The sequence below is a fragment of the Canis lupus genome, chromosome 5, assembly GCF_048164855.1.
Source record: "Canis lupus baileyi chromosome 5, mCanLup2.hap1, whole genome shotgun sequence".
Taxonomy (NCBI): Eukaryota; Metazoa; Chordata; class Mammalia; order Carnivora; family Canidae; genus Canis; species Canis lupus.
The window spans coordinates 19623174-19641304 of record NC_132842.1 but is presented as its reverse complement, the minus strand read 5'-3'; the positions used below and the strand labels follow the sequence as shown (position 1 = coordinate 19641304).

At 34.8% G+C, this 18131-nt stretch overlaps 1 protein-coding gene across 4 annotated transcripts in view; it reads left to right on the top strand.

The window, feature by feature from the left end:
* The window catches only part of MRC1 (mannose receptor C-type 1), a 95353-nt gene extending 77505 nt beyond the window's left edge, over positions 1-17848 (top strand). For all 4 annotated transcript variants that reach the window (XM_072825650.1, XM_072825649.1, XM_072825648.1 and 1 more), the window contains 8 exons: positions 973-1075; positions 4071-4303; positions 6075-6240; positions 7076-7225; positions 13785-13898; positions 14432-14596; positions 15728-15769; positions 16890-17848. In XM_072825650.1, the coding sequence (XP_072681751.1) occupies positions 973-1075; positions 4071-4303; positions 6075-6240; positions 7076-7225; positions 13785-13898; positions 14432-14596; positions 15728-15769; positions 16890-17140 (1224 nt within the window). In that variant the 3' untranslated portion in view covers positions 17141-17848. The remainder of the gene's footprint in view (positions 1-972; positions 1076-4070; positions 4304-6074; positions 6241-7075; positions 7226-13784; positions 13899-14431; positions 14597-15727; positions 15770-16889) is intronic.
* Positions 17849-18131: the final 283 nt, after the last annotated feature.

The following is an 18131-nucleotide window of genomic DNA, read 5'->3' as shown; positions in this document are numbered from 1 at the left end:
TAATACATAGATGGTACTTAGAACAATGCCAGATATTATAGGTGTGAAATATAATTATTAGAACTGATAGGTTAAAGAAGCCCAACATGTAATAAATCAAAATCTTCATCTGAAACACTGGATGAAAACTTTGGCAGGTGCAGATCTTATGACTTTTTTATTTGCTTTGGCTCAGACTATCCTATGGAAGCTTGATATTGCAAACATATTCACAACAAAAAATAGAAAACTCTTTGCAGCCTGGCATACTTCCCTGTAAGATTGCAAATAAGATGGGAAGCTTTCTAGCTACATGCCAACAATTTGGTCTGAATCCATAATGATATTTTATGAATTAAATTAGCAATAAAAAATATAGATTATATTTATTTCCCTTTAACAGTAGGATACCTGTTTGGGGGTTTGAATCATGAGAATTAAGATGGAGAAGACATTGTATTCTAACATTTGATTGCTAAATTTTGATAGGGATTAATGTAATTTCTGATGGCAAAGTTTCTCCAACCTGTCTCTAAAATTATCCAAATCTATCTGACTTTTGATTAAGAACAGCAAGAGTTCAGGGGTGCCTGGGTGGCTCAGTCAGTTAAGCATCTGCCTTTGGCTCAGGTCATGATCTCAGGGTCCTGGGATTGAGCCCCCACATAGGGGTCCTTGCTCAGTGGGGAGACTGCTTTTCCCTCTCCTATGCCTTTCCCTGTGGCTTATGCTCCCTCACTCTCTTTTTCTCTCTCAAATAAATAAATAAAATCTTTAAAAACAATAGCAAGAGTTCATTGTGAGAGATCCACATAGAAAGTGTGAGCAGTTGCGTGGAAAGTAAGGGTGAATTGGCCAGAACTGTCAATGAATTAGGATGATGTCTTTAAATTTGGTGGTTGGGAATGAGGGATTTTTTTTTTGGCTTATTAATTTATTTAAACAATTGTTGATTCACGCTGCTCCCCCCGCCCTTTCTCCACAAATGTACAGGCTGACTGTGTTGTTATTATTGGAGGGAAGTCAAGAGATGCAGGAAAATGGATGGATGACACGTGTGACAGCAAGCGGGGCTACATTTGCCAGACACTTCCTGGTAAGCTGTACTGAACCTCGCCGTCCCAAAGAGCTGAGGTTATTTAACAGTCTAAAAAAACGACCTTCTCAATTTTGCTGTAGACCTTGAACTGCTCTAAAAACATAAAGTTTTATTTAAAGAATGGCCATTGCCTTGCACATTGTTTCTCACCTCATTCCATGTGTGTCTATAACAGAAAAAAGGGCGACACCTATGACCTTGTCCTGGGTGTACCGCCTCATCCGTTACAAACATTTTGTGCAGTTTACACTTGAGGTTGGAACTTTTTCTAGCCTCATTAGAAGTTTAGGATGGTACACCATTTAAAAAATGTCACAGTAAGAATATTACAGTTCTGCTTGCATAATTTGAGAACCATTGGCACAGAACATTATATATGCTCCATTGGTTCTGTACTCTCTGCCTTTAAAAATGTAGATATCTTTTTTTTTTTTTTTAAGATTTTAGGTCATCTCTCTACCCAACATCGGGGCTCGAATTCACAACCCAGAGATCAAGAACTGCATGTTCTACTGACTAAGCCAACTCTGTATCCCTAGATATCTGATTTATGTTTCTTTCGTATCTTAGGGAAGCCCTATAGTTACAGAAAAATAAAACAGAAAATGTGCATAGTTACTGAGTCAAGATTATGTTTGTACTTTAGCCTCCAGTGAAAGAAGAATACAAATGTCTTCCTGTACAAAAAGAGCCAGAAATTAAAAGGTGGTTTAGAGAGGAGGAGGTAGGGTGGGGTGGGCTTCTCTCATCCTGAGCACAGTTCTTAGAGTGGGAATTGGAAGGTACTTGTTCTTCTGCATCAAACTGATTTTTCTATATTCTCGTGGGAGTCAGGGAACTAAGTCAACTCATAACAATGAGTGGAAATCACAAGATATTTTTGGATGATTAAAAAGTACTGTAGAAATTCTAAACTTTCATTAATTCAGAATTAATTTCATTAATTCATTAATTTATGTACAGGACGTGTTGCTTCTCCCTCTATGCTATGTCCTATGGCACCAGAATCTCAGGCCACCAGAAATGCCAAACATGCCATCTGTGCCTCTGTTTTGAGGAAAGGAAGAAGTATCCTTCCAGGACTGAATAGTGACTTACAAGCTTTTTGAAAATCTTTCTCTTACCATAAGTGATAGAAATTTGCCACTCATCAAAACTTATTAAAAAATAAATATTGGTAACCATATTCACATACTCATTCATGTTTTTATTCATATCAATGAATATAAAACCCATCATTTAAAAAATATATAACACCTGTTCTTTGTTGACATTTCTGAAAGTGCAGAAAAGCACGAAGGAAAAAAGTACCCATGATCAAACCACCTGAAAAAAACCTCCCAGTATTTTAGTTTAGTTTTTCATTATAATTGGTTTATGAATGTTTTAATAAACAAGCAAATTGGACAGATGAGCTGTTTCCTAATTGCATATAGCCTTCCAAGAAACTTTTAAGCTTTACGTCAAGCCTCCTCTGCCACTTTTAGTGCTCCCCAAATTTTCCAGTGGTATTAAGACAAATTCAGAGCTCCCCAAGCTGGGAAATGGTGGTTATTCAGTCTCTACAGGCTGTACCATTGGAAGGGTGCTGGTCTGGGTCTCTTGGTTTAATGATATTCTTCTACCAACACAAGGTGGCAGCAACAGCAAAAGAAAGGGGAAGCTGCCCCGGCCAAAATAAAGTCATTACCATACTAGGCATAATCAAAACCAGGTTTGGCATTGTACAGTGACAGAACAAGGCAGATGGTAGATTAGGTCCGTATATAGTGGAGCATGTCTGAGAATTAGCCAAGACAAAATTGGTAGGCAAGGACATCTAGAATCCTAGACTAGGGATTGGCAAATTTTTTTTTTTTTTTTTTTTTTTTTTTTTTGTAGAGAGACACATTATAAATATTTTAGGCTGTAAATGTACATTCTCTGTTGCAACTACTCAACTCTGCTGTGATACTAGGCAATCACAGACAACATTAAATAAGTGACCGTGGCTGTGTTCCAATAAAACTCAATTTATGGACACAAATTTGAATTTCATACAATGTTGACATGTCACAAAATCTTCTTTGAATTTTTTTTTTTTTTTTTGTCCAGCCATTCTTGGCTCATTGGCTACAAAAACAGACAACAGATTTCACCTTATGGTTGTCATTTGCTAACCTCTCACCCTAGGCCATCTATTAAGGGGCCCAGAAAGAAGGTCTTTTTTTGGGGGGGGGGGTCTTGACAGTGTCACAAAGAATGGGTGGGCCCAAACAGCCTTTAGAAACCCATGCTAGAAGACTGAGGAAGAGTTCAGAAAGTCAAAGTGACTCTGGTCCCTGAGTCAGTTTGGTTGAGATATGAGGGTACAGGATGAAAGGCATTGACAATCATCAGTAGGAGAAAAGACTTATGCTGGAATAAAGGTTGAATGAATCCAGGGCTGGTATCTGGCCTCATGCCAGAACTTAAAGCAGTCTCTTCAAGGTACTTTATGAACAGGTTGAGTCAAATAGATACAAATAGATGCAAATTCATGCATTGGGTGCAACAGATGGAGGAGGGGGAAGAAGATGGTTGATAACCTTGAAATATGCCCAAGATGGTAAAACTAAAGATTAGTAATGACAGGATGATAGATATTTTTAATTGATGGAATTAAACTGTGTTGTTTCTTTCATTCAGATACTAGATCTCATTGAATTTGCAAGCCTTTTGGGTTTTTTTTTTTTATATAGTTTAGAAACATGATTACATATCTATATTGATGATCTAAATACAGTTTGGAAATTATTTCATTCAACCAGACATACTGGTTAAAAAAACAGAGCTTTTTTTGGTGTTTGGTATGAAATGACTCATGGAAATATTTTTAGCACCTGATGGTTTAGATTTATGCTACCCTTATTATTTTTATAATATATGAGATATGGTAATAGATATAATGTACCATTAACACTCAAAGTAATGTTCATTGATAATGCTAATAAAAACAAATCTTTTATTCCAGACTCTTCCTTGCCTAATTCTCCAACAACAATTCCAACAGATGGCTTTATTAAATATGGGGAAAGTAATTATTCACTCGTGAGATTAAAGTTAGAGTGGCATGAAGCAGAGAAGTATTGCAAGCTTCACACTTCCCTTATTGCTAGCATTCTAGATCCCTATAGCAATGCATTTGTATGGATGCAAATGCAAAGATTTAATGAACCTGTGTGGATCGCCCTGAACAGTAACTTGGTAAGATACTGGAAACATGTGTGACTTGACATGATTGATAAATTGTGATTAAGCATGATTCTCTTTCTGTTCATTCCGTTGAATATTTACATAAAATCTTTTACATGAATCTATTTTAAATAAACTTAATTTAAATCAATTTATTAAATAAATCAAATTATATACTATAAAATGTATTTAAATTTAAATTAATTATATTAATCAATTAAAATAAGTTTTATTTCTTTATTTATGTCTTACATATAACTGCAAGACGCTGAGCCAGGCAATGTGAGTGATGCTAATGTGAATTAGATCCAGTCTTGCAGGATCCAATGCCTTCAAGGATCTAGCAAGCTAGTGATATGTGTCAGAAATCAAACTAAGATTTATATAACTTATATTAACTTTAATTCTGCTTTTGAATGTTAAACTTAGATTCTACATCTAAGCCTTTTTTATTAACTTGTTTCTCTCTAGTGTCATAATTATAGCTGTGCCATGGAAATTAAGAAACCAGATCAGAGGCATAGTTCCTAGATGATGAGGATACTTTTTATTTTCTGTGGCAAGCCATTCTAGAGTTATCAGTCCTAAAGTTATGTGAAGAATTTCACTGCAGTCAATTCTCTGTGTTCCATAAAAGAAAAAGGCAGGTTAGCAGAGAACTGGGGTGGGGGTGGGGTCACAGAACTAAGAGTGGTGATGGAGTTGCCAAAATATTCTTAAAATGAGCCTTCTCTGATGGTCTGTGACCCATCCATCCTCCATCCACTTATCTAGTCAGCCAGCAAACTTCCTAGTAGAAGAAATAGAGATTTCTACAAGTAACTAAGAGAGACAAGATCAGGAAGGTTGAAGAGAAGTCTATAAAAGTGCTTAAAGAGGAGAGGAAAGGGATTGGTTGAGTCAGAAAAGAGGGCCAAGAAGGCTTCTTAGGGAAAGTGGACTTTATAGATATGGTCTGGGATGGTGGAACATAAGGAGTACTAAGATGAGAGAAATGGACAGAAGGAGATAAAACTGGAAAGTAGGTTGATGTCAGATTTGATAGAGCTTCTAATGCTGTGCTACAGAGATCAAAATGTACACTTTATGGGCAGAGAACTTCCTAAGTAGGGAACTGAATATTTAAAAGTAAGTAGTTCCATAATTATTTCTGTGATTAAGCTTAGGCAGGACATTTTTATGTCTATGTTGACTCTAATTTTAGTAATTAATTTGCTTGATAGTTCACTCATTTTCTTCTTATAGGCATGGTCACAATTCTCTCATGAGTTTGAAATAGGCTTTTATTTATTTTTAGAATGATTAAACAACATTTCCACTATACCGACATTTATAATTATTTTTATTTTTTATAAGATTTTATTTATTCATGAGAGAGACAGAGAGAGAAGCAGAGACATAGGCAGAGGGAGAAGCTGGCTCCCATGAGGAGCCTGATGTGAGACTCAATTCCAGGACCCCAGGACCACGACCCGAGCCAAAGGCAGACACTCAACCACTGAGCTACCCAGCTGCCCCAGCATAAGGGTTTTTTTAAGTCTATGTTTTACAAATTATCTTTCAAGGATGTCTTTATGGAGAAGTCCAAGGGTCTTTATAAAAGAAAGGTGACATTAAACTGAATTTAAGTTGGTAGAAATGATTTATAATGTCCTTTTTGTTCTCAAATGTTGAAGATTTGTCAAATCACAGTCTTAAATATACTTCTACTCCTCACTTGGTTCTTTTGGTGTTTTCTAAATAAACAAGACTCCATGTTAATTTTTTTTTTTTGTCTTTGCAGACCAATAATGAGTATGCTTGGACAGATAAATGGAGGATGAGATACACCAATTGGGCTGCTGATGAGCCCAAATTGAAATCAGCATGTGTTTATCTGGATATTGATGGTCACTGGAAGACAGCGTATTGCAATGAAAGTTTTTATTTTCTCTGCAAAAGATCAGATGGTAATCAAATACACAAAGCCAATCAAGGGATCTGATATTTTCTCAATGAGCTAATATACACCATTATTGACATTATTAAACCGTAACATGTCTTAGGTATCTTAAGAGTAAGATAACAGAACATATCCCTTCACCTAATGAAAGGCTGATTTGGTAATAAACAAATATATAAAGAGGCAAATAATGGAGGTCGAAGATTTTCTTCATTGCTAGAGTTTCTTTGCACTTTGTAGATTTTTGAATTTTTATTGTTGAGATTATCCTCTGAATCTCTGATGTCAGATTTGTCAGGAAATTATGATGACTTTTTATGTTGACAGCACAACTATATCAAAATAGTTTTATCAGAATCCATATAGATTAAACAGAATCAGTGATTTATGGCTTTAGCTTTCTTAGAATACAGTCTTAGAAGTGGACAGGGATAAAGTTCTAGAATTTTCATGGTCACATTTCGTTATATCACAGACATCAGTCATAGCTAACAAGCATTAATAGGGGTTAGGGTTCCAGAAAAGAGTGTCTTGAAGGGGGACACGCTTTGCAAATTATATTTAGGTGACTTTTTAAGAAACGTAACATCTTTGTAAGTATTTATAGATCTGCCTTCTTCATTATGACTGTGATTTCTACTCTACCAGAATACAGTCTATTGAAATATATTTAAAATGAAAACAAAAAGATAAAGTAAAAAGAACACCCAATAACAAAAAATGGCAGATCCAAATGATTACCATTAGAACTTTTTACAAATAATGATTGGCGATGAAATTTTTCTTAGCTGCTAATATAGAAACCTCAGGTTTTATTTTATTATAAGTCATTTTATTAACAGAAATCCCTGCCACTGAACCCCCACAACTGCCTGGCAGATGCCCAGAGTCCGAGCACACAGCATGGATTCCTTTCCACGGTCACTGCTACTATATTGAATCTTCATTTACAAGAAACTGGGGTCAAGCGTCTCTGGAATGCCTCCGAATGGGTAAGTGTCACATTTACTCTAAAAAATCCCATAATCACCTATTCTGGACTACCATGATATGAACAACACTGTACATTTAAATCATATGGAATGCAAAAATACCTGTTTATTTTTCTCTGTATTTTATAACAGAATGAATAGTCAACATCATGTCCCACACAAATATAATTTATAACATCATGGACTCAAAATTTTAAAGAATTACAGTAGAAAGTAATCATCTGCTGGATAAGTCTTCCTTACTTTCTGTCCTAATATTCTCAATTGTTGGGATTGTCATTCTCAGTTGTAGAGTGTTGTGTTCAGCTCTTATCACTATAAGCTCAGGTTCGACAAATGCCTAAGAGTCATTTGCTTTACCATTAATAGAAAAGCCTTTAGTTCTGATTATTTTATATGTGAAGAAAGACAAAACAAAACTCAAAAAGACATGACAGAGATGGATAATTTTCCTCCCAAAATAAAAATGTTAAAATTAATTTTTCAGATTGCATTTAAAAATACTTAATTAAATCCTACTTTTTGAAAAACTGTTGAATTATTCTTTTTTAAATTTTGATTATGTTGTATGTCATTGTTCTTTATCCAATAGTGATATATATATATTCATACAAGAGCTTTATTCTCATTTCCTAGAAGTCATTCAAAAGTCAACCTTGGATTTTGTTTTTTTTCCTATTAGGTTTTTTTTTTCTTTAGCTTTATTGAGGTATAATTAATATAGTAAATTATGAGACATTTAAGGTGTACAGCATGATGTTTATATCATTTACAACATGATTTGATACAGGTGTACATTGTGAAGGGATTATCACCATCAAGTTAATTAACATATCCATCATATCACATATTTAGTGTACAACATGATGATTTACATCATTACAACATGATGATTTGATATAGGTGTATATTGTGAGGGGATTGTCACCATCAAGTTAATTAACACATCCATCATATCACATATTTACTTTTTTTTTTTCTTTCCTGGTAAGAACAGTTAACTTCTACTCTCTTGGTAAATCTCAATTATACAATACAGCATTATTAGCTGTAGTCACTATGTTATCCATTTCTATCCCAAAACTTTATTTATCTTATAAGTGAAACATTTTACCCTTTTGCCAGCATTTCTCTATTTTCATGCTCTGTAGTATACCATTTAAATTTTCTTATTAATTATTTACTATATATATAGTTTATTTCCTTAATGGTGGACCTGGGGCTGATAATTACCACTTGAATATGCAACAATCTAGTTCAGATTAATATAAATGTAATTTTAATAATACATAAAATTTTTGCACTTATATAAGTCTATTCCCTCCACAATGCTTTGTTACTATTGTCATACAAACGTATTTTATATATTGTATGCCCATCAATACAGATTTATAATTATTAACTTTATGTAGTTGTCTTTATATCATGTAAGATTTTAAAAATGAGTTATAAACAATAAATAAATTAATATGTCATATTCTTACTTACATAGGTGCCTTTACTAGTGCTTTTTATATCTTCATGTGGATTTGAGTTTCTGTCAAGTATCTTCTCATTTCAGCCTTAAGAACTCTCTTTAGTATTTCTTGTAGAGTAAATCTGCTCGTGATAATTTCTCTCCATTTTTTTTTTTGTATCTGGAAATGTCTTAATTTTCCCCTCATTTTTGAAGGATAGTTTTGCTGGATAGAAAGTTGTTGGTCAATAATTGTTTCCTTTCAGCCTTTTGAGTATCTTATGCATCGCCCTCTAGCCTCCATGGTTTCTGTTGAGGAATCAGTGCCAGTTTTTTTTGAGGATCTCTTGTGCACAATGAGTCACTTCTCTCTTGCTGATTTTAAGAATCTCTATCTTGACAGTTTGCAATATGAATTTCCTTGCAATTATCCCACTTGGAGCTTAAATAGATGTGGAATTTCCTAGATGTATGCATTAATGGTTTTCATCAAATTTCAGAATTTTTGGCCATTATTTCTTCAAGTATTCTTTTTGCTTCTTTCTTTTTCTTCTCCTTCTCAGACACCCATTATGTATATTTTGATACACCTGATTATGTCCCACAAATCTTTGAGGCTCTGTAAGTTTTTCTTTTTTTCCCCCATCATTCAGACTGGATAATTTCAATTTACCTATTTCCATGGTTTTTGGTTATTTCTTTTGCTTAACCAAAGCTGCTGTTAGGCTACTCTAGTAAATTTTTCCTTTCAATTGTTATAATTTTCATCTCCTGAATTTTAAGAAATAATTTCTATCTCTCTCTCTCTTAATATTCCATTTGGTGAGACATTATCTCATACTTTTTTGTTCATTTTTTACACATTTTCCTTCATTTCTTTAACATAGCTGATTCAGTCTTTGGTAAACTGAAGGTGTGGCTTTCTCAGAAACCGTTGATATTGACTGCTTTTTTCCTTGGGTATGGCCCATAATTTCTTGGGTTTTTTGTTTTTTGTTTTTTGTTTTTTGGGGGTTTTTTTTTGCATTTCCTGTAATTTTTTGTTGAAAACTAGACATTTTAAATAATATGGGCAACTCTGGAGATGAGATTCTTTCCATTCCAGAGTATGCTGTTGTTGCTGTTTTCTTTTTTTTTTTCTGGTTTAGTGATTTTCTATCATTAATTCTGTAAAGATTGTATTCTTTTTCATGGGTAGTCACTGTAGTCACTGCTTAGCTAGTTTAGTGGTCAGCTAATGATTGGGAACAGATTTCTTAAATTCTTAAAACCGATATGTTTCCCAGATTTTCCTAAGGGACTCTGCCTGAAAATACTGCCTTCTACACTCATTCAGCTAGCTTACAACTCTGTCTTAGTCCTCACTTCCTGTTTGTGCAGACCCTCAAGGTCAGCCAGGGGTGAGAGCTTGGGAATCCCTCAAATTTTTCATAAGCAGGCATGTAGTCCTGGGTGTGTACACACTCTAGTGCATGTCTGTGGCCTTCTAGATTCCCTAGAATGGATCAAAGTTTTTTGGAGCTCAATATGGTCATTTTATTCCCATTTTTCCTTTTATGCTTTTATTCTTTGTTATCCTCTTTTCCTCAACTGTGATCCCTGCCTCAGGTGTCTATGATGTTAGACAGTTGCCAGTTTTTGAAAAATTCCCTCAGGAAGAAGGCTGTTTACACTGTTGGGTTTTGAATTAGGACAAGCAAAGCCAAGCTCTGCAAGTGAGACTTTCCACAGAACTGTCAGAGAGATAAAATAATGGAAATTTTTTGAATTGAGACTTTGAAAATGCTCCAACCCCATTCTGACTATTCCAATGGCTTCTGGGCTGCTGGTTTTCACTGTGATTTGGGTGCCAATTGTTTTTAAGGTAAACAGAAACCTGAAGATAAGGCAATGAAATTAGAACAAGTTAAACACCATGAATCTCACACTTCATCCAAAGATTGAATATTTTTTATATAAATACCTCCTGTATTGTTACAACTGTTGCTTAATTTTTAGGGGTCTGAAATTTTTCAGGGTTCTTACCACTTTTGTAGAGGAGAGGATTTTGATGGATAGTTACTCTGCCATTCTTTATGGTGTCACCGAAGTCTGCTTTGGAACTTTTTAATTAAATTTTTTTTTCCTTCATGTTGCTAAGTGTTTTTTTTAAAAAAACTTGCAATGAATATGGGAAACATTTTTTTCAATTTTAGGTGACTATGTTTTCCTGTAAATAAAATAAATGATTCTCATATATCAAAGCATGTCACAGATATTTTGAAATGATTATTATCTCTGAAATATATTAAACAATGGAACATAAAATTATACAATAAAAGCAATAATCAAGAGGATCAACCAGGACGCAGTAACATGGGATGCAGGCACATGGTTAAGTGTAGGGTTTGAGATTCAGAATGCCTGGATCATGCTATGACTCAGCTCACTACTATCATTGGGATCTTGACCAATTACTTACCTTCTGTAATTTTCATTCCTTATCTATAAAGTAGGGTAACAGTAGCGTTCATTTAAAAAGGTGGTTGTAAATTCCTTTTTTTTTTTTTTTTTTTTTTTTTTTTTTGGTTGTAAATTCCTAGTGAGATCATTCTTGTAAAGCCCAATGTGAAATGTCTGGCATGAAGTGCTTAAAATATATTAGTTGTTATTATTATAAAGCTATATATTTTACTATAAACTCTAATGCTGACACTGAGTCAACCCTAATGTAATGTGAGATGTTGATGCCATAGTAATCTAACCAGGCTTTCAGTTTTCCTCTCTCTTTTTACTCTGTACGGTCCTATACCTAACAACAGGATTAATAATTAATTCTGCTGCCTAAAAAAAAACTAAGTGTTCTTTATCACTACCCTGAATACCAATCTCTTTCCATCTACAATGAGGCCTAACTCAAGCCTTTTTCACCTGTTAACCAGATTAGTCCAGCCAAACAGACATCTTTTAACACTCTAAGTTCCTTGCAATAGTCAGATCTATCTTTCCATCATTTGTCTGTATCATATCATCATAAAACAGATATGGAGGAATCCATGTATCTGCATGCCATGTTCTTAAAGAAGCTCTATTCTCCCCTCTCTCTGTCTCTTCTCTTATTCCTTCTCTTCTTGGAATTATTTTTTATTCTTTCCACTTGAAATCCTATGCTTCTTAATATCTTAAATTCTGTTTTCTCCATGTTCCCCTTTAGTTGTTCCACCTAAAACAAATCTCCTTATTTGACATGTCAATTACATATTGTATTTATTTTCTCTTGTAATACATCCATCTATCTCCTGATAGTATAGTGTAGATAACATAACCTTGTTAGGACATACTCTGTGATGACCTGAATAGACATTTTTCCAAAGAAGACATCCAAATGGCCAACAGACATGTGAAAAGATGCTTAACATCACTAACTATTGGGGAAATAAAAATCAAAGCCACAATGAGGTATCACCTCACACCTGTCAGAATGGCTAAAATCAAAAAAGAAAATAAATAATAAGTGTTGGCAAGGTGTTGCCAAAAAGCAACCCTAATGCACTGTTAGTGGGAATGTAAATTGATACAGCCACCATGGAAAACAGTATGGAAATGTATCAAAAATTAAAAATAGAACTATCATATTATCTAATAATTCCACTATTGGGTATTTACCCAGAGAAAACAAAAACACCATCTCAAAAAGATATACACACCCCACTGTTTATGGCAGCATTATTTATAATAGCTAAGACATGGAAGCAACTAAGGGTACATCAGTAGATGAATGGATAAGGAAAACATGGAATATTACACAGCCATAAAAAGGATAAGTTTGTGCTTTTTCTGAGAGAACATGCGTAGCCTAGAGGGTATTTTGCAAGTGAAATAAGCCTAAAAATACTGTATGAGTCCACTCATAAATAGAATATAAAAAAGAATAAACAAACAAAACTCAAAATCAGATCTCTACATACAAAGAACAAACTGATGGTTGCCAAAGGGAAGGGGATGTAGAGGTTTGGGCAAAGTGGGTGAGGTGGGGGAAGGGAGAGATACAGGCTTCCAGTTATGGAATGAGGAAGTAAAGGAAATAAAAGCAGAGCATAAGGAATGCAGTGGTATTATAATAGTGATGTGATGGGACAGATGGGAACTACACTTGTGGTGAACATAGCGTAATTAATGTGTAAACTTGTCAGGTCACTAAGTTGTATGCCTGAAGCTAATGAAACATTGTGTGTCAGATATATTCAAATAAAAGAAATCACTCACACACCTGTCACTATACCCAAACCCACACTCAAGAGGAGGCATGTTACATAAATGTGTAAATATTAGGAGGCAAGGATCAAAGTGAGCCATCTTAGATTATGTCTACCCCAAAAGTCCTGGCCATAATTTGAGTATGAGATGCTAGTGGCCATTCTTAAGGTAGAAGTAATAGAAACAAAGAGAAGCAGGCAGATGTGACAAATATTTAAATAGTAAAATCAACAGAATTTAGGCACAGGCAACAGAAAAGGTGGAAATCAAGAATGACTCTCACGTTCAGGCTTGAGCAAGTGGGAAGATGCTGCTGCTCGCTAACATGCAAACAGCTACAGAGAAATAAGATTTCTAGACAAAAATGTTATGCATTTCCTTTTGTACATGTGGAGCTTGAAGTGCCTATGAAACATTAAAACAGTTTTCAGAAAGAAAAAAAAAAAAGAAAAGACACATTGTCCTACTGGTCTTTGCATATCCTGCCACAACTCATTCAATGCTTGTACAAAAATTATGCTTAAAAAAAAAACATTTTTTTTAAGAGAGAATCTTAAGCAGGCTCCATATGCAGCGTGGAGCCCAGTGCAGGGCTCAATCTCACGACCCTGAGATCATGACCTGAGCTGCAGCCATGGGTCAGACACTTAACCAACCGAGCCAGCCAGGCACACCCTGAAAATCAGATTTTCAGAAGGGAAACTGAAATTTTGAGAAGTCAAATGTCCACTCTTTGAAATCCTTCCCCTTAAGTGGAGATGTTGGGGTGATTTTTGTTGCTCTAGTTACTATCAATACTGTCCTTATAAAAATATTTTTCGTTCCTTAAATGCAGTTCCATCACATTGTTTTTTTTATACTTTACAGGTTCCTCTTTGGTTTCCATTGAAAGTGCTGCTGAATCAAGTTTTCTGTCCTATCGAGTAGAGCCACTTCAAAGCAAAACCAACTTTTGGATAGGATTGTTCAGAAATGTTGAAGGTGACTTTGCAGAACAATAATTTAATAACAAATATTTCAAAATGTTCTGTGCAAAACAGTTTTCTGTTCCAGAAAGTCTTGCCTTAAATAATGATTGATTTGTGAAGAGTTTGAAAATTCAAACTTATATTTTCATTTAAAATAAGAACTGAAATTTTAAATGACTCACATGTTACGCTATCTTGAAAGTTGTTGGTTAAAAGAGTGTTTTCCATAGCTAAGGTAGTTTAAGAAGCTTGAAAAAATAGTTTCTATCTTTTGCCAGAAAAAAAAATTAGGGAAGGATAAAGCATATCTATTTGTTCTAAGTGGGAATACATTTTCAACTAAAGCTATGTGAGAAACATATTCTTTTTTGTTGTTTTCTCTGTAGCAACTGGTCATTATTATGCTCTTGCATACTAAAAGTCTAGTTGTAAACAACTATTGATTATAATATGATACAAGATGCATAGAAATTTTGCATGAATAGGCTGAATTTATTTTAGAGTGACTTTTAACTTCTGTGTTTATTGACTTTATTTGATCATCAGGAATGTGGCTTTGGATAAACAACAATCCAGTCTCCTTTGTCAACTGGAACACAGGAGATCCCTCTGGTGAACGAAATGATTGTGTGGCTTTGTCTGCATCTTCTGGATTTTGGAATAACATTCACTGTTCTTCCTACAAAGGATATATTTGTAAAAGACCAAAAAGTCAGTAAGAATTTTCCTTGCAGTACACATGTTCACAGGCCAGCATTTCTTTCAGATATTAGGGGGTCATGTGTGGGATTATAATACAATTATAGGTCTTTTGCAAACTTTCCCCTTTTGTAAGTGAAAAATCCAATCTGCCCTAGTGATCAGCTGTTGGCTGCAGCTCCAAGTGAGCATACTCTGTCTTCTTAGCTGATGTAATGATTTTGGTCTATCAGTACATTTGGGAGGGGATGCCCATGCATATAGACTGTGGAGTTCCAGGCAGTTTGGAGAACCAGCTTAAAAGTCTTACAGCATAAAAGGAAAAGGGGTTAAAATAGTCATCTCCACTAAACCAGAAGGGATTAGGGTTCTGCAGAGGAATCAGAACTTAGTATAGAATAAATCATGTAAGACCAATTAAATCTCCTTCTGAGATTAGGTGGCAGACCATGTAAGGACAGGGATTGGGGGAATTAATAGTGTTACATACCCGTGATGTGGTACTGTCTAGACGTTAAGACTATTTTTATGCCATTCCACTTCACACAGTATCCTTCCCAAAAGATGAAATTATTAATTAGATAATAGATTTAAATAAGTGAGTTAGATAAATTAAGAGTCTATCCTCAGTAGATTTTATTATTTTGGAATTGTGTAGTTCTTCAGGCTTTTAAAACTCTGTTTGAGACACTTTGGTGCAGAGTTAGAATCTTATTTTACTTTTCATCCCAATGCCTTATGGTACTTTAGGCTTCAAAAACAGCTAGATTAGAATACATTATTTTTGGATAGATTGGATAAATTTTGAGGGTCAGTATCAGTGGGTCAAATGCAACTCAGTGGATTATATTTTCAGAATTTTCATTGTATTTAAACTCCTATAGCTCTAGGATTCTGATGCAGCATGCGTGGATGGATGGATGGACAGATGGACGGATGGATAGATAGATGATACATATATATGTATATATGTCTCGTAGATTCTATTTATGTATCATTTATTATCTATACATATATATCATACCATCCATCATGAACCAAATATGGAGGATTTCATGTATTTGTGAACCACATAATAGTCACTATCTGCATGCAATTATTATGGGTTTTTGTAAGTATTTAATTATTTTTTTTATTTCACAGTTATTGATGCTGAGCCTACTCACACATTAATTGCAACAAAAGGTAAGACCAATATGAAATTTTAAGTTCTCTGTTAGTAATATATCAATATGGTTTGCTCATTTAAAAAACCATAATGATCCCTTCCTACACCCCCTGTATGCTCAGTAGAATTGCTTGGGCTACTTTAGCCTTTGCCATTGCGTCATCAGTCTTGCTTGAATGATGCTCTAGGAAAGCAGACCTTAGAGTCAGGTTGGTGTTTTTAGTATATGTGGGGCCAAATCAAGCACTGGATTGGTGTTTTTACCATAGATATTATTGAAGACATTGCTGCATTACAGAGGTGCCTTGTGAAAACCCCGAGAGAGATTTCTCTCAGGAATCCTTGTGGGTTTTTTACCTTTTTTAAAAGCAATAGCTTAAATTTTTTTTTATAGACAACTTGAATCAGGTAACTGATCTTATTTCACCAATTTTGTTGGCAGCTAAAAAAACTCAAAGTATGATTTATGGTTTGTCTTCAACCTCTTTATTAACCTCTGGGTGCTGTTTGTTAACTAGTTATACTCATGAGCTCAGATTCCCACTACTCTTGTTTTCTCTTTTCCCTAATTTTCTCCCTTGCATTTTTAAAAAAATCATCATAATTACTATTCTCTTTATCTTCATATGATGTATTTGTGAACAGCCTTAAATTGTTTTGAAACAGGTGTAAATATTTTAAAACATTGATTAATTGGGGTGCCTGGGTGGCTCAGTTGGTTGAGCATCTGACTCCTGGTTTTGGTTTGGATTGTGATCTCGTGAGTTGTGGGATCGAGCCCTGTGCAGGGCTCCGTGCTCTGTGCAAAGTCTGTTTGAGATTCTCTCTGCCCTTTCCCCCCCTACTCTCGCTCACACTCACTCTCTCTCTCAAGTCAATAAAACTTTAAAAAACAAAACAAACATTGATAGATGAAATATTCCTGCAGCTGTATAATAATCTTAATATTGAAAATAATCCTTTACATGGACTTGTTTTCATGCCCTGCATTTCTATCTGACAAATGTCAATGAATATTGGACATGAAAGGACAGTGATGCATTTTAGCCTTTCAAAAAAGAAAGTTGTACTCTTCTCCATAGTGTTCTACCTTTTGCCTCCCTCCACCTTTATCCTCATGGTTTTATTTATTTCTAGCTGACCCAAGGAAGATGGACCCTTTCAAGCCGTCTTCCAGCGTGGCAGGAGTCGTGGTGATGGTGGTCCTCCTAATCATAACGGGTGCTGGCCTCGCTGCATATTTCTTTCATAAGAAAAGACATGTGCACTTACCTCAAGAAAACACTTTTGAAAACACTCTCTATTTTAACAGCAGATCGAGTCCAGGAACTAGTGACACAAAAGATCTCGTGGGCAACATTGAACAGAATGAACATGCAGGCATCTAGTATCATAATGTGATTTAGGTATTTTTGAATTTTATAACATGATAACTAAAATGTTAAGGTCTTTAATTCAATGTGATTGTTTCCTTTAAAATTAGTACTGTATTGAACTGACCTGTCCTTTTTCTTTGCCTAATTGAAGAAATAATTGCTCATTTTCTAGCCTGGCAAGGTATATTCACAAAAGAAGAATAAGGATATTGACTACCACTTTAAAAAATATCTTAGGTGAATACACAGCACAAGAATGCCAACATTTAAGCATCACTGATGTGCAGCTAGTGTCAACCGCCTGTGGATTAGGAGAACCCCAAATACCTAAGATTCCTGAAATAGTTTAAGGAGCTCCCGAAGAAAGAAATGTTACCTATTGACTTGTAATTCAGTAATTAGAAGACCATTGATGAAAAAATCAAGTACAGATATCCTCAGGGGGCATGAAAATTTAGTCACTTTTTTCTCTTACCAATTTTGATGTTTTACTTCAGTTATTTGGAATTATATTTGTACACCTGCAGAAAGAATGAGGCAGCTGAGAATCTTGTTTGCCCGGAGAAGGGTTTTCCAGGCTGAATCTTGCAAATGTGTTCTTTGTCCTGTTATATGTATGTATATCAGGAACGCAAAGATGTGACATAAAAATGTAAATTTGCATAACTGAATGTACTTAGATAATGTGAAATAAACATCAAAGACAAGGTCTATTTTTAATATATTTGTATCTTGGTGATCTTGGTAAATGTAAAATTTCTTTTAAGTGTGACTTATTTATCTATTTACTTGATACTTTACTCTGAAAATAAACAGTATGATCAGCAAGAGGAATTCTTTAAACCCTCCATCTATTTGGAAAAAAGATATGTCACTAAAACACCAGGTATAAAATGAATTTTTTCTCATAGTGACTTGCATGATTTTCCCAGATCTTCCTCTGTAACACTGATTCAAGTCAGAATTCAACAAAGGCACTGTTATTGAGAATTAGGTTTCTAAA